This window comes from Mesoplodon densirostris, chromosome 15 (genome assembly GCF_025265405.1).
Source record: "Mesoplodon densirostris isolate mMesDen1 chromosome 15, mMesDen1 primary haplotype, whole genome shotgun sequence".
NCBI classification, from domain to species: domain Eukaryota; kingdom Metazoa; phylum Chordata; class Mammalia; order Artiodactyla; family Ziphiidae; genus Mesoplodon; species Mesoplodon densirostris.
Window position 1 is genome coordinate 77,297,002 of NC_082675.1, and position 22,276 is coordinate 77,319,277.

The 22,276-nt window shown below is 33.0% G+C and overlaps 1 protein-coding gene across 1 annotated transcript in view; it reads left to right on the plus strand.

The window, feature by feature from the left end:
- Positions 1-22,276, plus strand: part of RELCH (RAB11 binding and LisH domain, coiled-coil and HEAT repeat containing) — a 123,764-nt gene that overhangs the window by 79,979 nt on the left and 21,509 nt on the right. Inside the window, exons 16-25 of the mRNA XM_060119141.1 lie at positions 339-486; positions 4,579-4,735; positions 5,361-5,484; positions 7,300-7,348; positions 9,643-9,722; positions 12,791-12,897; positions 13,891-13,990; positions 18,595-18,677; positions 19,475-19,538; positions 20,961-21,099. Coding sequence (XP_059975124.1) covers positions 339-486; positions 4,579-4,735; positions 5,361-5,484; positions 7,300-7,348; positions 9,643-9,722; positions 12,791-12,897; positions 13,891-13,990; positions 18,595-18,677; positions 19,475-19,538; positions 20,961-21,099 — 1,051 coding nt within the window. The remainder of the gene's footprint in view (positions 1-338; positions 487-4,578; positions 4,736-5,360; positions 5,485-7,299; positions 7,349-9,642; positions 9,723-12,790; positions 12,898-13,890; positions 13,991-18,594; positions 18,678-19,474; positions 19,539-20,960; positions 21,100-22,276) is intronic.

The window sequence follows — 22,276 nt, forward strand, 5'->3', positions numbered from 1 at the left end:
TGGCTCACTTTAATTTCATTAACCTGACTTATAAAATGTCAAAAGATAAGACCCTCTTAAAAGAAAAAAACCTGTAAAAGAAGTTCCATACAAATGAAATGACTGATGTTCACCCTAAAGTTTTCCATACAAAAGATTCTATTACTTCCACAATGCCTTCACATTTTCATATACTCAGAGAAATTCAGAAAAGATTCATGGTCATCCCCATTAGGTGTGATGCTGTGAGTCTAACATACATGTCCTTAAATGTCTTATTGTTTGCCACAGAAAGGAAGAACATCATAAATACATAACCTCAGAAGTCTAAAATTAGCTTTCACCTCCTTATATTTCAGGAAGGAGAGCACGGGCTGGATGAACATAAGCTCCACATGTTTCTGTCTGCCTTGCAGTCCTTGATCCCATCTCTCTTTGCATTAGTGCTACAGAACGCACCTTTCTCCAGCAAAGCCAAGCTTCATGGTGAAGTGCCACAGATAGAAGGTACTGAACTTAAATTAAGGAAGGAAGATGTAGAATATTAACAGCTTAGCTTCCCAAAGAATCGTTTCTGATTAAAAATGTAAAAGTCACTTTATATGACAGCATAATTACTAAAATGTATTATATGTGTGGAACTGCATGGTCGTAGATTGTATGATATCTCGGGTGAACTATATGGCTTCATCTTTTATGGATAAGCCTCATGGTATTATTTTATAATATTTGTACTTTCTTTCCATTCTTAATCTAGAGCCTTTTTTTATAGCCTTTTTTTCAGTGTTATAAGTCAGAAATAAGCGTTTTCTTTCATTAGTAGAGCTGAATTAATAGTTACCAGGGCCAGTTTATGAAGCTTTTCATTTCCACTTTCTTTATGTTTTTTCTTCCCCAGCTATTTCATCTTATTTTCAGTAGGGGAAGGTAAATGTAATTACTCTTTCCTGCTATGTCCTTGATAGGAATATAAGCATATGCAGCACAGTTTCTTTTTTTTCCAAAAAAAGAATATGATTTGTTTTCAGAAATACATGAAATTGATAGCAAGAGCCAGTATTTTCTTAGCTCAAAGTCTAGCTAACTAGTAAGTGACCTTTGATCCATGGTACGTGGTAGCCCCACTGCACCTAACCCCCAGGATAAATGGCTATAGACAAGTTATTACTATGTATGAGATTCCTTTGCAGCTTTTTCAGATTTGTGAATTAGCCGTGTCTCTTACGGGCTTCTGATAGACAAAAGAATTATAACATTGAGAAAATCAACACACAGTGTTTTTAGAATTATAGTTTTCATGTAAAGTAAACTGGGCTACCTATAATCTTTGGGATATGAAGCAGTGTGTCCAAGAATACACAAAGCACAGCATAAAAATGGTGTATACTGTTAGAATGCCAGTTTTACTTCAAACATTGAGAATGGATGGGGTAGGGTTAGTTTACTATTTTTTAATGATATCGAGGAGAATGAAAATTCAAACTTTTAAGATAAATCTCCATACAGCACTCACAGCTGGCTGCTTGAGTTTCTACCCCGTCACTCATTAAGACACTTCATCTGCCTAGGGACTTCCCTGTCTTCCTAATTCCCTCTCTTTTTCCTTCTGTCTTGCTGTATTGTTCTGCTGGGGCCAGCATAACGAAGCACCATAAACTTAGTACTTTAACAACAGATATTTATTGTTTCACAGTTCTGAAGTGAACTCTCTAGAAGTCTGAGATCAAGGTGTCAGTAGGGTTGGTTCCTTCTGAAGGCTGTGAGGGAAAAGCTGTTTCATGCCTCTCTCCTCACTTCTGGTGGTTTGCTGGCAATCTCTGGTGTTCTTTGGCTTGTAGATACATCACCCCAGTCTCTGCCTTCATCTTCACATTCCATTCTCCGTGTGTGTGTGTATGTGTGTGCACACGCACGCACTTGTCTCTGTCCAAATTTCCCTTTTATAAGATCAGTTATATTGCATTAGAAGCCCACCCTATTCCAATATGACTTCATCTTATCTAATTATATCTGCAACAACAATATTTCCAAATAAGGTCACATTCTGAGGTTCTAGGGGTTCGGACTTCAACATATGAATTTTTAAGGGCGACACAGTTCAACCCACAGCACTTGCTATCATTTCTTCATTTAGCAAATAATTCTTAAATGTCACCTATTGCCAAGCACATGTTAGAGATTAGATAGAAAATTTTCAAAGCTACTTTACCATCCTGAACGTATTCCTTCTGGTGTTTATGTGACCTTTCCTTGTGATTATGTCTTTATCATGCCAAAAATAATCTTTTAAGTTCTTATTGACTTAATTTGACCCTCTGACTTTTAATAGTAGCTGTAAATGTTAGTTATTATTCTCACATGTAGGTTATAATGCATTTATTATAAATGAGGAAATATTATATCCTTATTTAGGGTCTATCTATATATCTATGTCTCTGTGTCTTTCTGTATGTACATCTGTATAATTTGGGATACAGTTTATTACAAGTGAAGATTTAATAGTTTTCTCTTACATAATGAAAATTCCAGAGCACTAGCTAATATTTATGTCAGGCACTATTTTAAACACTTGGGATACACTCATAAACAAAACAGACAAATATCTCTGCCATGAAGAGCTTACATTCTAGTGAGAGGGAGATACATTGAAGAGTCATAACAGTTGTTATTTTGCTGGATTTGAATAATTGTGGTAATTTTTTGATAATAAAATACCTATTAAAATGGCGTTCTGGGGACTCTTCTGTATGGTTACAAGTTAGATGCTCGAATTTTAAAAAATCTTTTAAAATAGAATAATGTTTTGAGGTCCCTGAACCATTCTGATTGCTTATCTGTTAGAACTGAGTTATCCAAGTAATTGCTTATTTCTTGACATTGTTTTGCTTCTGTTGGATCTAGCTTTAAATCTTTGGACCTCACTTTGCCTATAATAAATCTTGACATTATCTGATTTACTTTTAACTGTTCCACTATTTTTCAATAATTTGTCAGTATTTTTGAAGGAATGATATATTGATACATTCCATCATAGTATCGCAGATTGTGACCAATATGATATAATCCTTTTTGAAATTTTCAGATATGCTTCGACAGTATAGAAATATGAAGTATAGATATCCCTCACCATCCAAATCTATTTGATTCCTAGGTTGAGATAATGACAACTCAAGCAGAAACCTCAGATAATATGGGATACCATGTTACCTAAATTCATTTATTTGTTTGTTTGTGTGTGTATTATGATAGCAAATAGGAGACTTCAGCTAGCAAGGGATAACCTTTATCTGTACTTAAGATATTGTTAAAAGCCTTGGGCAGCATAGGAGGACAATACCATCTTAATTTTGTCTTTGAGCATTTTTAAAGTTATTTCATGTTTTCTTAAGTTTAATAATTATCATTACACCATTAATATGTTTTGAGAAAATGCTGCATCCTTAATTGTGTCTTTTTAGGGTGTTAACCTCTATGCAGGAGTTGCTAGGCCATTAGGAATTTCTGTTCAACAGTTAATGAGCTGTTGGTAGCATTATTCACTTAACAGCCATCTAAAACTTGTTCTTTAATAACCTGGAATCTAATTATGATCTGTAGAATCATAGATTTTATTGATGTGTTCAAATTTTACAGTGTACTAGTGTATATTCATGTTTTATTTACATAATTTTAAAAGTAATTTTTTCAGTTTTTCCCCCAAAACTTTTAAAGTATATACATGAGACTCTGGTTATAATATTTATAATACATTTTTTAATAATAATTTTGCTTTATCTTACTGGTCACTGGTTTTAACACTTTACAGTAACTTAATGTTTATCAAACTATGGAACATTTTTTAAATAAATCATTTAATATTGGAGATTAAATACTTAAGAAGCCTGTTCAGCTCAAGTTTTAATGTATTTTAGGTCATTTCTCTGGTATTAAACAGTTTTTCCCTACTGTCAACCTATTAGTTTCTTGCTGCCTGAAGGAAATATTTTATCATAGTTATTAGTTTTTGACATAAACAGTCTGGTGGAATTACAAGTATTTTTATTTTTTTAAAACCAAATTCAAATCCATATTTTAGCTGAGATCTTATTTTGTGGCCAATTTTAACTTAAACTAAGTGAAATTTTACTCTTCACTGGCAAGCTCTTTCATTACAATATTCATTTACTAGTTATTTAGTCTCATAAAATCTTAATTTTTGAGATTTGCTAAATTTGTTCACATGTGACAAAAATTTACAGTTGATCCTTAAACAACAGGAGTTTGAACTGTACACGTCCACTTATATGTGAATACTTTTCAATAGTTAATGCTATAGTACTACATGGTCTGTGGTTGGTTGAATTTGTGGATGTGGAAGAACCTCTGATACAGAGGGTCGACTGTAAGTTATAGGCAGATTAACCCCTGATTGTACAGGGATCAACTGTGTTTCATTTTTTTCTAAAAATGGTTTAATTAATATATTTTAGTTTTATATTTAAAGTCTATAATAAGCTAAATAAATATTAGGAGGCAGAACCTTACTTTTCTTTTGACAGAATAGCTAACTTTCCAAACTGTCATTTTCTGTGTGATTTATTTTGCTTCTAATTTTTATAGTGACTAGGTTCCCTCGGCCTATGTCGCCTCTTCAGGATGTGTCTACTATTATTGGAAGTCGTGAGCAACTGGCAGTACTGCTACAACTTTATGATTACCAGCTGGAGCACGAGGGTACCACAGGCTGGGAGAGTTTACTATGGGTTGTCAATCAATTGTAAGTTACCACCTCCGTATTCATTTGGTACATCTCAATCAGTTGAATGAAAGATAGCTTACTATATTTAGCCTGGGCACTGAGGGACAAAATATAACAAAATATTAAAAAACACATAGCCAAACATAACTCGGCATCATCTATGGTAAATTTCTTTAGGAGAGGAGATTTATACTACTAGATACGTAGTTATTTATCTATGAAGATGGTGCTGCTGTATTATGTCAGAAGACCTATCTGCTGCCTTATTGTCTGCAAGTGGTGATGGATTTTAAACTACATCCAGACTTTTCATTTTTGAGGCTAAAGTGGATGATGCCATGTTAGCCAAGCTCTTGTATGAAATATCAGCTCCACTGATTTGTCTCATTAACTCCATACTTAGAACCCTACCATTAAGATTCCATATATTTTATGGCCATCAGTTAAAATTTATTTTAAGAACTTTATACAACATAAACTGAAGACTTTGTAAAGGGTCCCAAACAACTCCTTTGCATTCCAATTTTACTAGCTAGGAAAAGCAGAAGAGAAGATATTGTTAGATTTGCATTGTTTCAGAAATTGGCAAGGAAACAGTAATTTATTTGTACCCCTGCCTATTTTTCTTTCCTTTCATATTCAGGTTGCCACAGCTTATAGAAATAGTTGGCAAAATTAATGTTACTTCAACTGCCTGTGTCCATGAATTCTCCAGATTTTTCTGGCGCCTTTGCCGGACATTTGGCAAAATTTTTACAAACACTAAGGTAAAAACTTGTATTCCATGTTTTCTTATATGCAAGAGACATAGAAATGTAATGTGTTAATTAATGCTATAACAGAGTAAATAAAAGCGTGAGCCCTTCCTTTATTCAAATTATCTTTTAATACCTTAGAAAACTGTGATAGTAAAGGAAAATTCTAGTCAGTAATATTCTTCTCTTTATTGATTTTCAGAAGATGATTTAGCCAAAACTTAATTTGTATCCAGATTTGGATATAAGATCTACTCACTGTGGATATCTCAAAGCTTTCTAGCATAGGAAGTATCAGCTAGGGGACTCAACTGTGATTCTTTGAATGTGCTTCTGGTACTTTACCATCTACCACAGATTCAGGAAGCAGCCATTTGCTCAGCATGCTTTGGTCAAAACTTCAGGTGATTATAGAATCAAAGCAGCTTGTATAGAATACTTGCTACAAGATACAAGCTCTTGGAATAGAATGGACACTCGAGATAAATGCTACATATTTCAATCACTGTCACATTTGCCTATCTAGGTTATTCTGTAGTTTTAGCTATTAAATTGGAATGTCCTTAGGTCCCACTTTCTTCTTCAATCCTGTTAATCCATTTGTCTTCATAGCATATTGTTAAGCCAGTTCTTTAGAGCTCTAATAAAAACATAAAAAGATGTAATTGCTATAATCAAATGTTAATCAAGACATTTAAAAGGTAAAAATTTTGTGTAGCTCTTTACTATTAAACCTGTAGTTACTGAAACATTTAGAGCATGACAGTTTGGTATAGTGGACTGGACGAAATTCGGAAAATGGGTTATGACCCTGTTATGTTTGTATCCTATAATAAATCATTTAATGTATCTGTGCTTAATCTTTCCATGTGTGAAATGAAGAAGTTGCTTCAGTGTCATTTAATTCTATAAGTCTGATTCTGTAGATTAATCTTTTCACAGTGGTCTACATCTCAGTTTAAATGGAATTTGTAAATTAATATGCTTGACCTGTCAATAGGAGGACAAAAACCAGAGCTTGATGTTATTGTAGAAGAAACAAAATCATTTTACATTTTTCACTAACATGTAATTATTAAACAAATATAATTTGATTTTACTGGTAATCACGCTTGGCACAATTTGTTTGACATCTCCAAAAGAAGTAGCTGTTATTTATTTTACTTTTTTTACAAAAACAATTAGGAGTTCATTTTAGCACTTAACAGTAAGTGGTTGACTTCAGTGGCCTGAAATCTGAAATCCAATAATGTTAAAAATAAAAAATTGAAACAAGCATTTGCATTAACTTAAAATTTTAATGTTAAATTCTGTACTTGATGTTTAAAATTAAATTTAAAAGAAGTTAAAGACTAACCTAAGCCAATGGATATCACATGATGAATATGTTACTTATTGAATACCCTAAATGAATGGAATTTCATTTTCATTCCTTTTATATACAGCAAATTTTTTCAATAATTCTAATCATATAATACCTGCCTAAATACCCTTTCTAACATCAAGGTCAGTTTTAAGAGGTAGTAATTTCAAGCACTTTCACCTTGGAAATTATTTTAATTTAGTGAAGGAAACTAAAGGCCCTTCAGAAAACTTGCTGACCTGAATTGATTTTTTAAAATATTTTATCTCTAAAAGGTGTTGTTTTCAGTAACTTAACTCTTCTTTTTTCCTATGGCTCTTAAGAATTGTTATGTTTTTGACTACTTGAATCAGTGGTCTATAAAACAAAATAAATAAGTAGTGGTAGTAAACATTTTATTTATTTAACCATTGATTGGTCTGTTGAAGTTGAGAATTTCTGGATATTTTCTTTGGGTTGCTTAGGTAAAACCTCAGTTCCAGGAGATTTTAAGACTGTCTGAAGAAAATATTGGTAAGTTTGTTCATTATTACTTTTTTTTTTTTTTTTTTTTTTTGCTGTACGCGGGCCTCTCACTGTTGTGGCCTCTCCCGTTGCGGAGCACAGGCTCCGGACGCGCAGGCTCAGCGGCCACGGCTCACGGGCCCAGCCGCTCCGCGGCATGTGGGATCTTCCCGGACCGGGGCACGAACCCGTGTCCCCTGCATCGGCAGGCGGACTCTCAACCACTGCGCCACCAGGGAAGCCCTACTTTTAAAAACAATTGAATCTCTTTACTCCAGCAAAATACTTTATTCATTGTATGTAAAGTGTATAAATAAACTAGCAAGTACAATTGAAAAGGAATATTTATACTATGGAATTCTTGGTTTTACAACTCTGCCACATCTAATATCCTTTCCATGGGGTGACAGTAAGATTAATCTTTGTCAATTTGACTGTAAATATCTACCTTCACCGTAATCAAATTGACCTAAAGCTGAGCTTCTCAAACTGAGTACTTGTACCCTTGGAGAGTTGAAGTGGTATATTCGAGATACTGAAAAGGAAAAAAATAAAGAGCATCTAATTCATAATTAGTTACTTAAAACTTTTCAAACTTAAAACAAATTGTAATTGAAGAGAATGCAAGATACACCTATATGTTTTTTAAATGAAGCATGAGATTTTAAAGAAACTACAGGCTTTAACGGGCAGCTCCAGCCCCTCTGTTCATAGTTTTCACTTATCTGTCATAAGAAGTGTACTTGTAGCACCACTGGCCCAAGAACTCCTTTACGTGTGGATCGTATGTCCATGTGTATTTTTCTAATTTCTTAGGAACAAATTGTGAAAAATGTTAGGAACAAAAATGTATAGCCCCTCTGTTTTGTTTTTAAACTTGGTTGATTTTGAATGTATAGGTAATTCTTATCTCAGTCCTACCTTAGTGATTGGAATTGAGTCATCTGAAAAACTCCATTTGGGGCTGTCCTCAGAGATAGTTAGAGAATGAATAAATGATTCCCTTTAAGTTTGAAAATGTCGATGAGATTTTTTTTTTTGACAAATGCTTCCCAAAGTTTATATTTAATAGCTTTCTAAAGGGTTAATGCTTGGAATACCTAATAGTTGGTATTATCTCTTTAGTTAATTATTAATTCTGATGATAAATTGGTGAAGAATATTTATATATTTTTGGAAACTGATAGTTTTTAGAATTATTAGTTAGCTGTGAATATTTAGCTGTTCGTATGGGAAGTGATTATTAACCACTGTATATACAGTCTGTATCTGTGAATTCAACTTAAGCTTATGTTCCTAGCCTCAGATTTACCTCTCAGCTACCATAGTCACAGTCAACCAACATCAGTACTCCCCAAAAGAAAAAATTACCCTTACCAAGAGAATAAACAAACCTCAAATACGAATTGATATGAAAATGGAACTTTCTTTTTTGCTGAAAATTCTTTCAGGACAGTTAAATACATTTTTTCAAATCTATTTCTTTATGTGCTACTTTCTGAAAAGAATTTAAAACCATATTAAAAATAGAAAAAAGTAATTTAAAAAATTTTGAGTACATAAAAGCAAATGTAAAGCACTTAAAACAGTGCCTAAAAATCAATAAGTGAGAGCTGTGGTGCTATAAATAGCAACTGTGCTATAAATAGCATATCACCTCTGGAACATTTTTATTTTTAAATAATCTACGCGTGCTTCATAAGAAAATCTCTTATGTTACAGTAGTCACAGGACACTCACCTGTGATTGGATGCTTTCCCCTCTCCCCATGCTTTACTTAGCCTCCCTACTCCATGAAAATAATCAGGGCTGAAAATCCCTATATAGGATGCAGGAGGAGCTCTGGAACTAGGCTAGCACTGGAAACTAAGTAGTGTCTCATATCTGGAAGCAGGTAAAATGTATATCTGGGTGCCTCCTTTCAGCTGAGTGCCTTTATGTTTTACTGAATACTGCAAATTTAAAACCTGACAATTTATGAAGACCTGCTTATATGGGCACTTGGGAGAGTGTTAAAGAAAGCTCTGATTTCTGACTGCAAATAACAGTAGAGCATCTCATTTTGGTTATTAAAGTTTATCCCATCTATCAAAACTCTTTATGCTAATGGCTCTGGAAAGTATTAAGTTGTATAATATTTTCACAACCACCAGTGGATATGTTTTAATCAAAATATTTTTCAAAGTAATAATATTTATTTGTAAGCCTTGTAACCAGTTGTAATTTTAAATATAATTTGTCTTATGACTTTGCTTTACACTTAAAGCATACTCAGATTTTTTAAATTGTTTTTGTGATTTTAGATTCCTCAGCAGGAAATGGGGTCCTCACTAAAGCTACTGTCCCCATTTATGCAACAGGAGTCCTTACGTGTTATATTCAGGTAAGGGAAAAATTCTTTTGCTGGAAAATTTAAAGCACTTTCTATTTAGAAAGATAGCTAATATTATGTCTTTTAATGTGTTTATAATTGAAAATGTTACCCATAAATGAAAACAAAATTTATTTATTCATTTCATTCAATAAATAATTTACAGTGGCGAGCATATTTCAGTAATAGTCTCTGAGGAAAATCTCTGTTGGACAAATAAATTTAGAGATTCTGTGCTTCTTGATATTTTGTTAGAGGTGTTAGATTGCACTTATTTAGCAATTTCTTTGTGTTTCCTGATAATTTTTTCATTAATAAAACAACAAACAAAGCGCATGTGTTAGGTGAAGCAAACTACAAAATGCTGTAGCATACTATATCATCGTTTTTAGTAAGGTACTTTTTAGTAATACTTTATTTTTCTTAATTGTTACTGCATAATAAATTACCCCAAAACATAAAGGCTTATTATAACCCTTTTATTTGCTCACGGTCTTTGCTCAGCTAAGCGTCTCTTCTTGCTGGTAGTCGCTTGTGTTGCTGCATTCACTTGGTTGGTTGGTAGGGGGTTCAGCAAGGATGGCTGAGCTTCAGTCTCCATGTAGTCTTAGGGCCTCTCTCTGTCCTCAGGGCCTATGGAACAGCAGAGCCAGACTCATTACATGGTGGCTCAGGGCTCCCCAAATTGCAAAATCAGAATCTGCTAGGCTAAAGCCTAGGCTTGGAATTAGCACATCACTACTACTGCATTCTATTGCTAAAAGCAAGTCACAGGCCCAGCCCAGGTTCAAAACGAGGGAACTAAATGAAAGCATGAACCAGGAGATGTGGTTCATCGGTGGTCACCAATGTAACAGACCATCTCACTCTACTTAACATTGTTTTAAGTAAACATATTATGTTTATTAAGGCACATCAGTCATTTTTAAGTGTGAGGCAGTCCCACCTGTGAGGCGAGGATAAGGACTCAAGATAAAGCATTTTTAGGAATTAGAATGTGAGAAGCAAACAGGAAGATCTTTTTTCCCAAATTTACCCAATTAATACCTAATTTCTTTTGCCTTTTGTATTCAGAGTACAGCAGTTCATATTTATTGCACTCTTCTTCCAAAATAGATTTGAGCCATCCTATAATATTAAAATATAGTTCTACAGTATCATATGATACCTTGAAACAGAAGCTCCAACTCTGTTAAAGTAGTACAGTATTCTTTTAAACTTTTCTACACTAGTTTCTAAGACTACTCCATAATATGTATACACAGAGAATCCCTGTGTTTAGAATATTTTAAGTCATGTAACCTTAACAGATTGTATCTACTCTTATTCTTAAATTCATGGAGATTAAGTCCTAGCACATATTACGAGGCACAATAGCGTGGATACCATTTTCCTCTTTAATTTTAGAAGCTCTTCCAGCATAATAAGTGTGATATCAATATTTTTCTCTTTCATTTTTAAGCTCTGGCAGTTGGTTAGTACGTTGATTTTTACCATAAATGGTATTTTAAGGCAGAATAAAGTACAAAGTTTGCCTCATGGTAGTCCCTCAGTATAGGTTTGTTGAATAAATGAATAAAGACATGTTTTTAGAGCCACTATATGAAATCCAAATATCTAAAGAGATAAGAACTTTCCTGCTGGTTACAAAATGTGAATTGAGGTGGCTGTCCTAGATTGCCCACACCAGCTGTTAATATTTTTCTTACTAAACCAAATTTTCTGTTAGAGTTAATCACGCCCTGATTGCTTTGGTAAACAAAACCTATTTTGAATCAAATACATGAGCAGTATTAAATTTCAAAGCTGAGAAATAGTATTATAGTAAATTTTCAAATCAAAGGAATCCATGCTCATTTAGAAGTATATTTCATAGGTCTTATTTCACACTTAAGTTTTTTCAGATTTACAGTTTATCTTCCAAATTTATGGATACTCTGTTTAATATAGTAAGCGACTATAAATGAGTGAGATCTATATTCCAACATAGCTCTGATGCTGGTTTGTCAGTGTCTAAGTTCTTCCCTAAATAGACTGGCGTATTATAAAACTGCTGTGTCCATTCTTTATTCATGCTGATCATTACTTTTGTCAATCACTTATCTGTACCTCATTCTAAATTAACCTGACCATGTAGAAAAAAGGTAGGTGGTAATCTAGTCTTCCTCCTGGATCTATTGATATATACAGAAGCCATTAATTGTTGCGCTAATAAAGACCTAAAGACAAAATACCTGACTCTATATATATTTATTCTCTGATAGAATGTCAGATTCCCTCCCTTACAGATTCAGGTTAATTTAACATACAGTTTTTTTTTTTAACTTTCCTATTTAGTAGACCTGCTTTTTCTAACATATTTCTTAATACAGTACTGTGTAAGAAAAAAGAAAGAAACATTTTTTCAGATTATTAAAATAATGGTTTGTAAAAGAAAGATTAAATGTAAAGATTATTTTTTAGTCAAGGGTGTGACTGTTTTAAGAACACAGTGGTCTATATTTCAGCAAATGTGAAGCTTCTCACCACTAATAATTTCTCAGATATCAATTTTCTACTATTAGGAGGATAACTATTTTAGTGGTTTGTATTTAAGTATTTAGAGCCAAAGTTAATGGGAAGTAAAATTGGTAAAATAGATTTTAATAAAAGAATATACCTTGTTATGTTTTAAACCAGAACTATCTAATCGATAGTGCAATGATGTAAGTAATCTGTATCTGAGCTGTCCGGTAAGGTAACCACTAACCACACATGGCTGTTAAACAACTTGAATTGTAACTAGTGCAACTCAGGAACTGAATCTTATTTACTTCATTTTTAGTTTAAATATAAGTAACCACATGTGGTGAGTGACTACCATATTGGACAGCACAGGTCTAAATCTGTGAATCAAGATAGTCTTTGTCCTCATACCATTGTGATCATAAATATGCTTAATAAATATCTTTAATTAAAATGCTCCCAAATTAGGATATTTTCCCCTTATTTGGTAAAATTTTCTAATTATAGTTAGGAAATTATGGTTTTAGTTCTACTTGATTGCGTGGAAATTCATTATCAGTCTTTTTCCTCTGTAGGAAGAAGACCGAAAGCTGTTAATTGGATTCTTAGAAGATGTAATGACCTTGCTTTCATTATCTCATGCTCCTCTTGATAGCCTGAAAGCTTCTTTTGTGGAACTGGGGTAAAAATAATAGCTTATAGTTTTTTAAAAGCTATATAAAGTTTTAAAATTGGATTTATAGAGTACATACTTTTAGTCTAAAAAGATTGGCATACACACCAAATCTCTTGGTTTTGAGACTTAAGATTTTTTGTTTGTTTTTTGTTTTTCCTATTTGTACATTCTTAATATTTTGTAATCAATGCATTATAATAAAAGAATGGGGGAAAGGATACAGACATATCTTCTTTGAAGCAGTTGGAGAAATAAAGTCAAGTACAGATTTGAAGAAAATTCAGTATCCCAAAACTGGAAAAGGAGCCCCAAGTGAAAGCCAGCTCCTTAGGCTCTTTTTTCCATTCCATTTGATTTGCCTAGTCCCTCATAAGCACATCATCTAGCTGCTTAAGTAGTTTTATCTCATTCTTTACTTATGTGTTTATTAATAATACGGTCCCACATTTGGATAGGCTTCACAGCCAACTTACCCTTCCATATAGGTGATTTGAGTTATCTTTATTGATCCTACAAACAACCATATGATGTAAATAGGACAGTATTGTCCCAGATTTTTATAGATGCAGAAATTAAAACCCACAGAGGTTATAACTTACCCATCTGGCTCTTAATCCAGTGTTTTTTTCTCATAAGTAATAAATTTTATTTTACTTTATTTTTTTATAATTTTAACTTTTATGCTGTTAAAGAGTTGAAATATCTATCATAATTGCAAATACTTAGAGAAACTAAAAGTATAGCTCCTGACTATGCTAAAAGTTTGTAGTTTTATAAGGTGACTTCCTTTTTTAAAGAATCTTAGATGTAACCTATTAAACCATACAAAGTAATTCTATATGTTTTGCCAATATTTTTATCATTAATATTCCTCATAAATGTAGTATTTTTCAATGCACCAGTAAGGCAAAATAGACTTTAATGAAAGAATATACCTTTTTATGTTTTAAACCAGAACTATGTGGCTCTCACTTTTAGCATTGGTTTTTTTTCTTTCAGTGCAAATCCAGCCTACCATGAGTTATTGTTAACTGTTTTGTGGTATGGTGTTGTCCATACTTCAGCACTTGTGAGATGTACTGCTGCTAGAATGTTTGAGGTATGTAAACAAACGCTTCTGTTGGTTCAGATCATAATGATTTTCTTTGGAAGAGGGAGAGGGAATATTTCTTAAAAAGGCAGAGAGGCTTTTCATACTATGGTATATTGATGTGTATTTTATGCACTGAAGAGTATCTAGTTGTGTACTGTGTGATGGGGCAGAAATTTAGCTTTGGTACATTTCAGATTATTTCCTAGCCTTATTGGTTCCTTGAATGTTATTGTATTATCATTTCCATTTCTCAGAATTTCTTTTAAATCTTATTTTAATTTCCATCCTATGTAAATCTTCCTGGCTATACTTTCTATTTACTGAGGCACACAGCTATTAAAATAAAGTAAAACAATATAAGATATCTTTAAAGTTATAAAATATAGTTGGATTCATGAGTAAAATATAGTTGGATTCAATACTTGAAATTATGGAAATATTTATTTTACTGATTATTCCTACTTCATTATTCCCTCACCTTTCATATCTGGAATAACAACATCTCTATACATTAACTGCCCATAGACTTATAAGACAGAAGAGACTTCATATAATTTAACTAGATTTTCTTAAATTGCCACCTACCCAAGTTTAGTATGAAAATTGGAATACCTATCTTTTTATCCATCATAGAGGAAATTATGTTAGTCTAGTGTACATATATATATGTTTCTAGAACTTGAATTTGAGCACTAAAAATGGTTTAGAGTGTTATTTACTGTTCTTGAGTCTTCTCTTAGAGCCATACTGGCTGGGTTCAGTGTCTTGTCTCTGCCACTTAATGCCAGTTTCAAACTTCTCTGTGCCTTAGCTTTCTCATCTATAATGTAAGTGAAGATGATAATAATAAGTATCCATCTCAAAGGATTTTTGTTAATATTAAATGAATTAATACTTCTAAGGTCTTAAAACAGTATCTGGCACATAATAATAAGAGCTTAATAAATGTTAACTATCATTATGATTACTATTTTTTTTAATTGCTGTTACTTCACAAAATAACATAATAGTTTAGGAAAAGTATACTTATCCAAACTAAAATTGTCCTTAATACACATGTGATTCTTAAAATATCTTAAAGCACTTATTTTCATAAGAATTAGACAATTCAATTTTTCCTGAATTTCAGAATTTTTACATAATTTAAGATAAATTGCAATCTAAAGGATAGAGCACTGACAGATTCGAAATATATACCTTCTAAAACTCTTAAATATATAAAATAGATTTGTGGAATCTAAAGAAAATTCCATCCTTATGAGGAGGTTGAAAATCCTCTGAACATGTTATTCCCACAATTATACATATTTGATCAAAAAAAACTAATCACATGTTCTTTGTCAAGATAAATTCCAAATTAAAAATTCAGTTAGATGTCTAGCATAAGTGCCTTCTGGGTATAAATAATTTTTGATTATTCAATATGCTGAAAAATAATTATTACCATGAAAGAAAAAGGTTTTTCTTTAGCCTCCTTTCCCCCACCAAAAGAAAAAAGTATCCTATTTCTTTAATGTACTCACTTAATAGGATTTTCTAAGACCATAACAGCTATTTCTTTCTCTTAAACCATTTATTTCTAAAATGTATGTATATATTGGTGAAGCATACAATATAAATATATAAATATATAAATATAAATGAAAATAAAGAAAATGAAGCATCCTCCCTTTTTACTTGTTTCTGTGGGGTTTTTTCTGCCTTATTTCTTACATGTGGTTTTTGTCTGGTTTTGGTTTCTATGTCTGCTGTCAGTGCTTGTTGGAAACTATACCTATGCTTAAGCAGTTTTCAGTGTTCTCTCAGGTTGATTATGAGTTTCTGAGTCTAATCTGAGAGACTTATTTTAATGATTTTTCAAGTTCATTTATGATAAAAAAAATTTTACTGAGCATGTCGGTAAAAGTCATTAGTAGGAAAAATTAAAGTTACTTTTTTGTCAGTGAGGCTTATTTTGAATAAGATTGTATTAAAAGAATAATTATTTCATAAGATTTCTTTTGATACTAATACTTTATAATTTACAGTTATGCCTGCTTCCCCCACCCCCAAAATGAATTAATTTGAAATAAAAACATAAAAAACAGGTCACTTAAAATTTTTAATTTTTTTAACGTGAGACCAGAAACTACTGAGAATAAAGCAATAAATGGATATGCCAGAAACATAATATGAGATACTTAGTGAAATTGAACACTAAATTTAGCTCTGAGTTTTCAGACAGCAGGGCAAAAAGGGGAAATCCAATCAGTCATATTATTCTCATTGTTAAATAAGAGACAGTATATTCTTGATGTAACAAATTATTATTGAAATTGATTTATAAAAGAGACTTTATTATGTGACTTCCAGTGTGACATAATGGATTTCCCAAACGATGCAGAAAAGAACTTCATATAATGATTTCTTACATCAATCATAAGGAGATAAATCAGGTAACATTAAGACCACAACTCAAAGAAGGCGTGGGCTTTTAAGGCAAATGGGACTGAGTCCATTTTCTTGCTCTACCTCTTTTGGGCTCTAAAACCCTGGGCAAGTTATTTAACTTCTCTCAGGCTCAGTTTCTTCATCTGTTAAAACATTAATAATAATAATACTTACCTCATCATGTTTAAAAATCAAATGATAAAGTGTGTCTAAAATGTGTAATAATTAATAGCTCTTAAATTTTGCTTTCTGATTTTCCAGCTTATTAAATTAAACCTAAAAACTCCAGTGCAATGAAAAATTAACTTGCCCCCTGGATTATCCCTTTTTTTTTTTTTTTAATGCTTTTTGGCTGGCACAAGATAGACATTTCAAGATACACTTTACTAATTCGAATCTAAGCTACCTTATTTATAAAATGATACAGAGAAGAAAGTTGTATTTAATGTATTTGAACTTCTTCCCCCTATTTCTTTCTACCTGACATCTGTAATGTTTAAGGTAGTAACAGAAGTTCTTTTGTCATTTTATTCCTGCCTAAATTATCCATGGTTCTGTTGAAATAAAAATTATTTCAGAATACTGAAGTAGATTCTAAAGTGTATCAGTTGTTAAATGGTAACAGATAATTGTAAAATTAAAAATCTCTGAAAAATGGAGCTCTGCTCTCTGATGTGCTATGTAGGAGGAATAGTTAACCCAACACAGTGTTGCGTTTTTGTTACTAAAAATTCCACAGCATCTTCCATCTTCCATGAGGACTAGTTCCGTTACAAGGTGAAGAGATTGATTAGCATTTAGGATTAATTTGTGTTTACATTCTGAAATAGAGAATGTAGGATTAGGATGTTACCCTTTTCTGTTGAACTCATAAAATTCCGTGATTTTTATAAAAACAACACGTACAGCTCAATATTGTCCTCTTGTTCTGCGATTTAGGGTTGGTTGCAAATGAATTGTTTTTATGATTAGATTACAGAAATAGGTCTAATTGTGCTCATTGTATTTTTTTTTTTTTTTTTTTTTTTTTGCGGTACGCGGGCCTCTCACTGTTGTGGCCTCTCCCGTCGCGGAGCACAGGCTCCGGACGCGCAGGCTCAGCGGCCATGGCTCAGGGGCCCAGCCGCTCCGCGGCATGCGGGACCCTCCCATACCAGGGCACGAACCCGTGTCCCCTGCATCTGCAGGCGGACTCTCAACCACTGCGTCACCAGGGAAGCCCTCATTGTATTTTTTTTATTTGAGCTTTTAGAGAAATGCAAAACAAAGAACTATTTTTAAACATTAACTAACTACTTGGACGAGACAAAAACATTTTTTAATTGATAATTTCTTTTTCCAAATATATCACAAATCTTATGTCCTTTGAGTAGTCATAATAATTCAACTTGCATTTCTTGAATGCCTAGTCTTTGTCAGACACAATATTTAAGTATATTATTTGTAGTTAGTAGCACAATGATCCTTTAAGGTAGATGATAGTGTCACCATTTTCAGATGAGAAAACTGAGTTTCAAGGGATTATGTAATATATCTAAGGCCACATGACCAATAAGTGGAGAGCTAGAATCTGAACCCAGGTCTGATTCCCACATGAAATAAGTACTTTCCACTAGGCTGCATTATATCTCTGTACCTCAAGAAATAAAGCTACGTGATGTAAAAGATTGGGAATTTTTGTATGTGATTTTTAAATTTACTTGCATTAGAACAATCAGAAGCAGTTTAGTGGTGGCTGCTAGCCATTTGAGTTTGGTTTAAAAACAGTCCAGTTTGTACCTTGTTGGTCATAACAAAATTATATCAGATTTATTTAAAGAATTTAACCATAGAACCCAGTATGTCTTCTTTTTAATTTCTTTAAAAAAAAAAAAAAAGGTAAAGCTTTCTTTTAAATTGAACATGGAAATTGCATAGACTATTTGACCAAAAGTACAAACTGCCATTGAATTGGTAACAAACTGTTTTCAGGGACTGCTAGGCTGTGTAACCTTTACTTTTCTCTTAAGCATTCTCTGCCTTTATAAAGCACTCTAGTAGCAATATTTGCTTAGCTTCTAATTTTGGTTTTGCTTTTGTGTTTTCTCTCTTTCTCTTGGTTGTACCTTTCTTCTTCCTGTGGCATTGTGTTTGCTCTTTCCATGCATCACCTGTGAATACCCCCTGCGCTGACCAATCAGCTGTTGGTGAAGGGGGTGAATGAAACTCTTGTAGCTCAGAGGGTTGTTCCTGCTCTCATAACTCTCTCCAGTGACCCTGAAATGTAAGTGTCGTTCCTGCCTTTTACATTCAGCATCCCTTTCAAAATGCGCCTGTCAAGAAATAACCATCAGCTTTTAAATTCACTGAAGACTAGATTTAGCTCTTTAAAATAATAATATTGGATTATGCTTACTTGATTTTAAACTTTATTATACTACTATTCATGTATTTTTTTAAGTCAATCTTCACAGTAAGCCTAATGACAAGGCCATATATTGAAAAGAATATATTAGTAGTATTTATTAATCCTCAATAAACGCTTCCAAAACTTAAAACATGCTGATGGACTATTTCTTCCAAGCCAAGAAGGGATGCTCTGCTAATCTCACTAACATGTTGTTACCAGTAAGTATAGTGGCATGAACCAGAGGCTTAACATTTTAATGTCTCGTGTGGGTGACTAAACCAAGAAAGGCCAATGAGTCTGCCTGCCCATCCTCAGTCACAGCTAACCCAGTTCTCATTCCAGTTTACCAAACCATTTTTTATTGCATGTTGACTGGTTTACAGCTGACTCTTCGAGGCATGAGTGAAGCGTTAGTTGACAAGCGGGTTGCTCCGGCCCTTGTTACCTTGTCCAGTGATCCTGAATTGTGAGTTTCACAGACTGCGACCTTAAGTTATCCTGTCTGTCTTTTTGAGCATTCTTCTTGGTCTGCTTTTTTTAAAATTTAATTTGTCATTGCTAGAGACTAATACAGTATATTTACCTTGTACTTACTTTGATATATATTTGAATAATAATCAGTTTTTCATCTCAAAGAAAGTTTCAGTTTCTTTCTTCTTTAATTTTAACAGCTCTGTCAGGATTGCCACAATTCCAGCCTTTGGCACTATTATGGAAACAGTTATTCAAAGAGAGGTAGGAAAAGACTGGAATTTATTTAATCTATGTACTGTTGAGGTGATGATAACACATTACTATACATGTACCCAGTAGCATCATACCCTTCATTTTATTTCTTAGTTACTTATGGGCCAGAAGAGGATCTCAGTATTTGAAAATATGATAGCCTACCAAAAGTATATTTTCATATGCTAAGGCAATCTCTAGTCTTTCTTCTCAACTAGAAAATTAAGTATAAGCCAACTCTCGGATGTTCTATTTTAAGTCTATCTGGATATTGCAGTTTTGAATAATCCTTCAAAGCAGATTTAGCTCCAAAGGCTTCTGTTATCCAGTAGACTTCTGGATAGTCTACATAAATTCCCAATGGCCAGTTTGTACAGATTTGAAGACAGGTTTTCTCAGTTTCACAAACGGAGGCTAGAGGGTAGCTGTGTTCTTGTAACTGTCATTGATAATCAAGCTGCAAGTCATGTCGTAGACTGGTATCATCCTTTTGTAGCACACGTCACTGTGACAACCCTCTGTCACACCTGCTTCAGGAGATTACCAAAGTCTTCCTCCCTAAGTATGTATTTTGATTCAGAAACTTGTGATTTAATTTTCAGTTTGTTAGGTTCTATCTGCAACATTAACTATAAGACACTTCTCAAAATTAGTTATCAGAACTTTATTCTTTATTATCAAATTGGACATGTCCTTACACAATGAAAAACCCTATACATTAGAAAGTAAATTATTTGTGGGCATATCACTTAGCCACTTAAATGGAAAACAAGGTTTTCCATCTCATAGACATTTAACCAAAAAAAAAAATTCTATATATATATATATATATATATATATATATTAAACTGTTCTGCAAAATTTTTTTGTCATATAGATTTTTTTTATAACAAAAATTAAACAACCGTGTTAGTTGTGGGAAAAAATGTTTTCCGTTTTTTCACTTATATATTTCCCCGGTGGAGCAAAATAAAAAAACACATTGTTCTGCAAAGCTTGCAGTCTTGGCAGAATTTCAACATGTTCTTAAATCCCAAAATAAAAATGTCTTTTAGGGAAATATGAGTAAGATGTAAGTCATTAATGACTCATTGCTTTCAGAAGGTGAATAAGTGGGTAACTTACACTCTGATTTGTTTTAAGAATTATAATTTAGATACAAAATCATCAAAACTCTACCTTTATCCCTAAATATTGTGGGGTCTTTTCTACAGTTTGTCAGGGAATATTTGTGTTTTTAAAAAACAAAAAATGAATTAACAAGCATAAACAAAAATTTAAGATCTTTTCTGAGCCAAAAGACTAAATAAGTACTTATTTAATTCCAAATTTCTACTATTACGTTGATATAAGTCATTTGAATCCAGTGATGCAAGCCATGTTTAGTGTGTTTCCTTCTCTCAATTTGACTGTATAATATTCAATTTTAAGTTGCTGGAAAGAGTGAAAATGCAGTTGGCTTCTTTCCTGGAAGATCCTCAATATCAAGACCAGTATTCTTTGCATACAGAAATCATAAAAACATTTGGTAGAGTTGGGCCCAATGCAGAACCAAGGTTCCGAGATGAGTGTAAGTTGCATTTTTTTTTACCATTTTTCCTGAATTGTAAGAGCAAGACCATAAGCTTCACTGAGGATTTGTCATGTGTTACATGACACCTTTCTACACCTTATCTTTCATATACAGAAAGCTGAAAGTGAAACAAGTTTGTTATTGTGGATTGATCGGTATTGCTATTAACTGCTATTAAATGGCTTCTTATACTATATAGTGATTGCTGTAGACATATGAAAAGTAACTCATAAATAATTTCAAGTTATTTTTAAAACAATTCTTACTAACTTAATTTCAAAATACTGTGCTCATTATATTTAGAGCTTATTATTTAATTCTTATTTCTAAGGAAATTTTTATGTGTTTCTAGACATGTTCTTATGAAAGATACATTTCTTCCACTTAGCATGCCATTCCACTATTTTGTTTTAAATCATGGCTTGTTGATCTGCTAAATAATCTGCATGATGATCTGCTAAAGCGTTTTCTCCAGTTTCTATAGTATCACTTTTTACTTTATGACAACAATTTCTTTGGGTGGCATCAAAGCATCCAGTAATTATTACTCCAAAAGCATGACAGTTATCACTGTTATACCTTAGTCCTTTTATTTTTAGCAATTTGACGTGCTCTTGGAAAGTCCGCGAGTTTGGCTTCTTACGTCAGTTTGGTTTCCATACAAAATTGGATTCTCCCATAGACTAGTTATTGCATATCTAACCTGGTATTTTTAAGATGAACAACAAAGATATTGTCAGGATTTGGACTGCAGTGTCCAAAAGGTCTGTTGAGGGCATGAACACATGTTGAGCTACAGAAACAACCACAAGGTTATTTTTCAATAGGTAATAGTGTTGGTAGCATGAGGAGAAAATAACAGTATTTCACAATCAGTTAACAGAAAAAGGTTTAGTATTTTAATTAGCATTAGGGATAGTTCCTCATCATAGTAACGTTAGATTTACAGGTGACCCTCTACAGGTGCTTTGACTAACTTTTTTGAGGCTGTCTGTAATTGCTCTGAAACAAGGAGAATAAGTCTTGGCTGTTGGATCAAGGAATAGGCTGAATAGGCAATGGGTCTTTGGTGGGTGCCATGTTGTTGAGTTAGTAACTGTCTAGAATATGATCTAACCTTTTTGTGTACACTCAAAAGAAAGATTTATGCATCACATAGAAAAGAGAAATATTC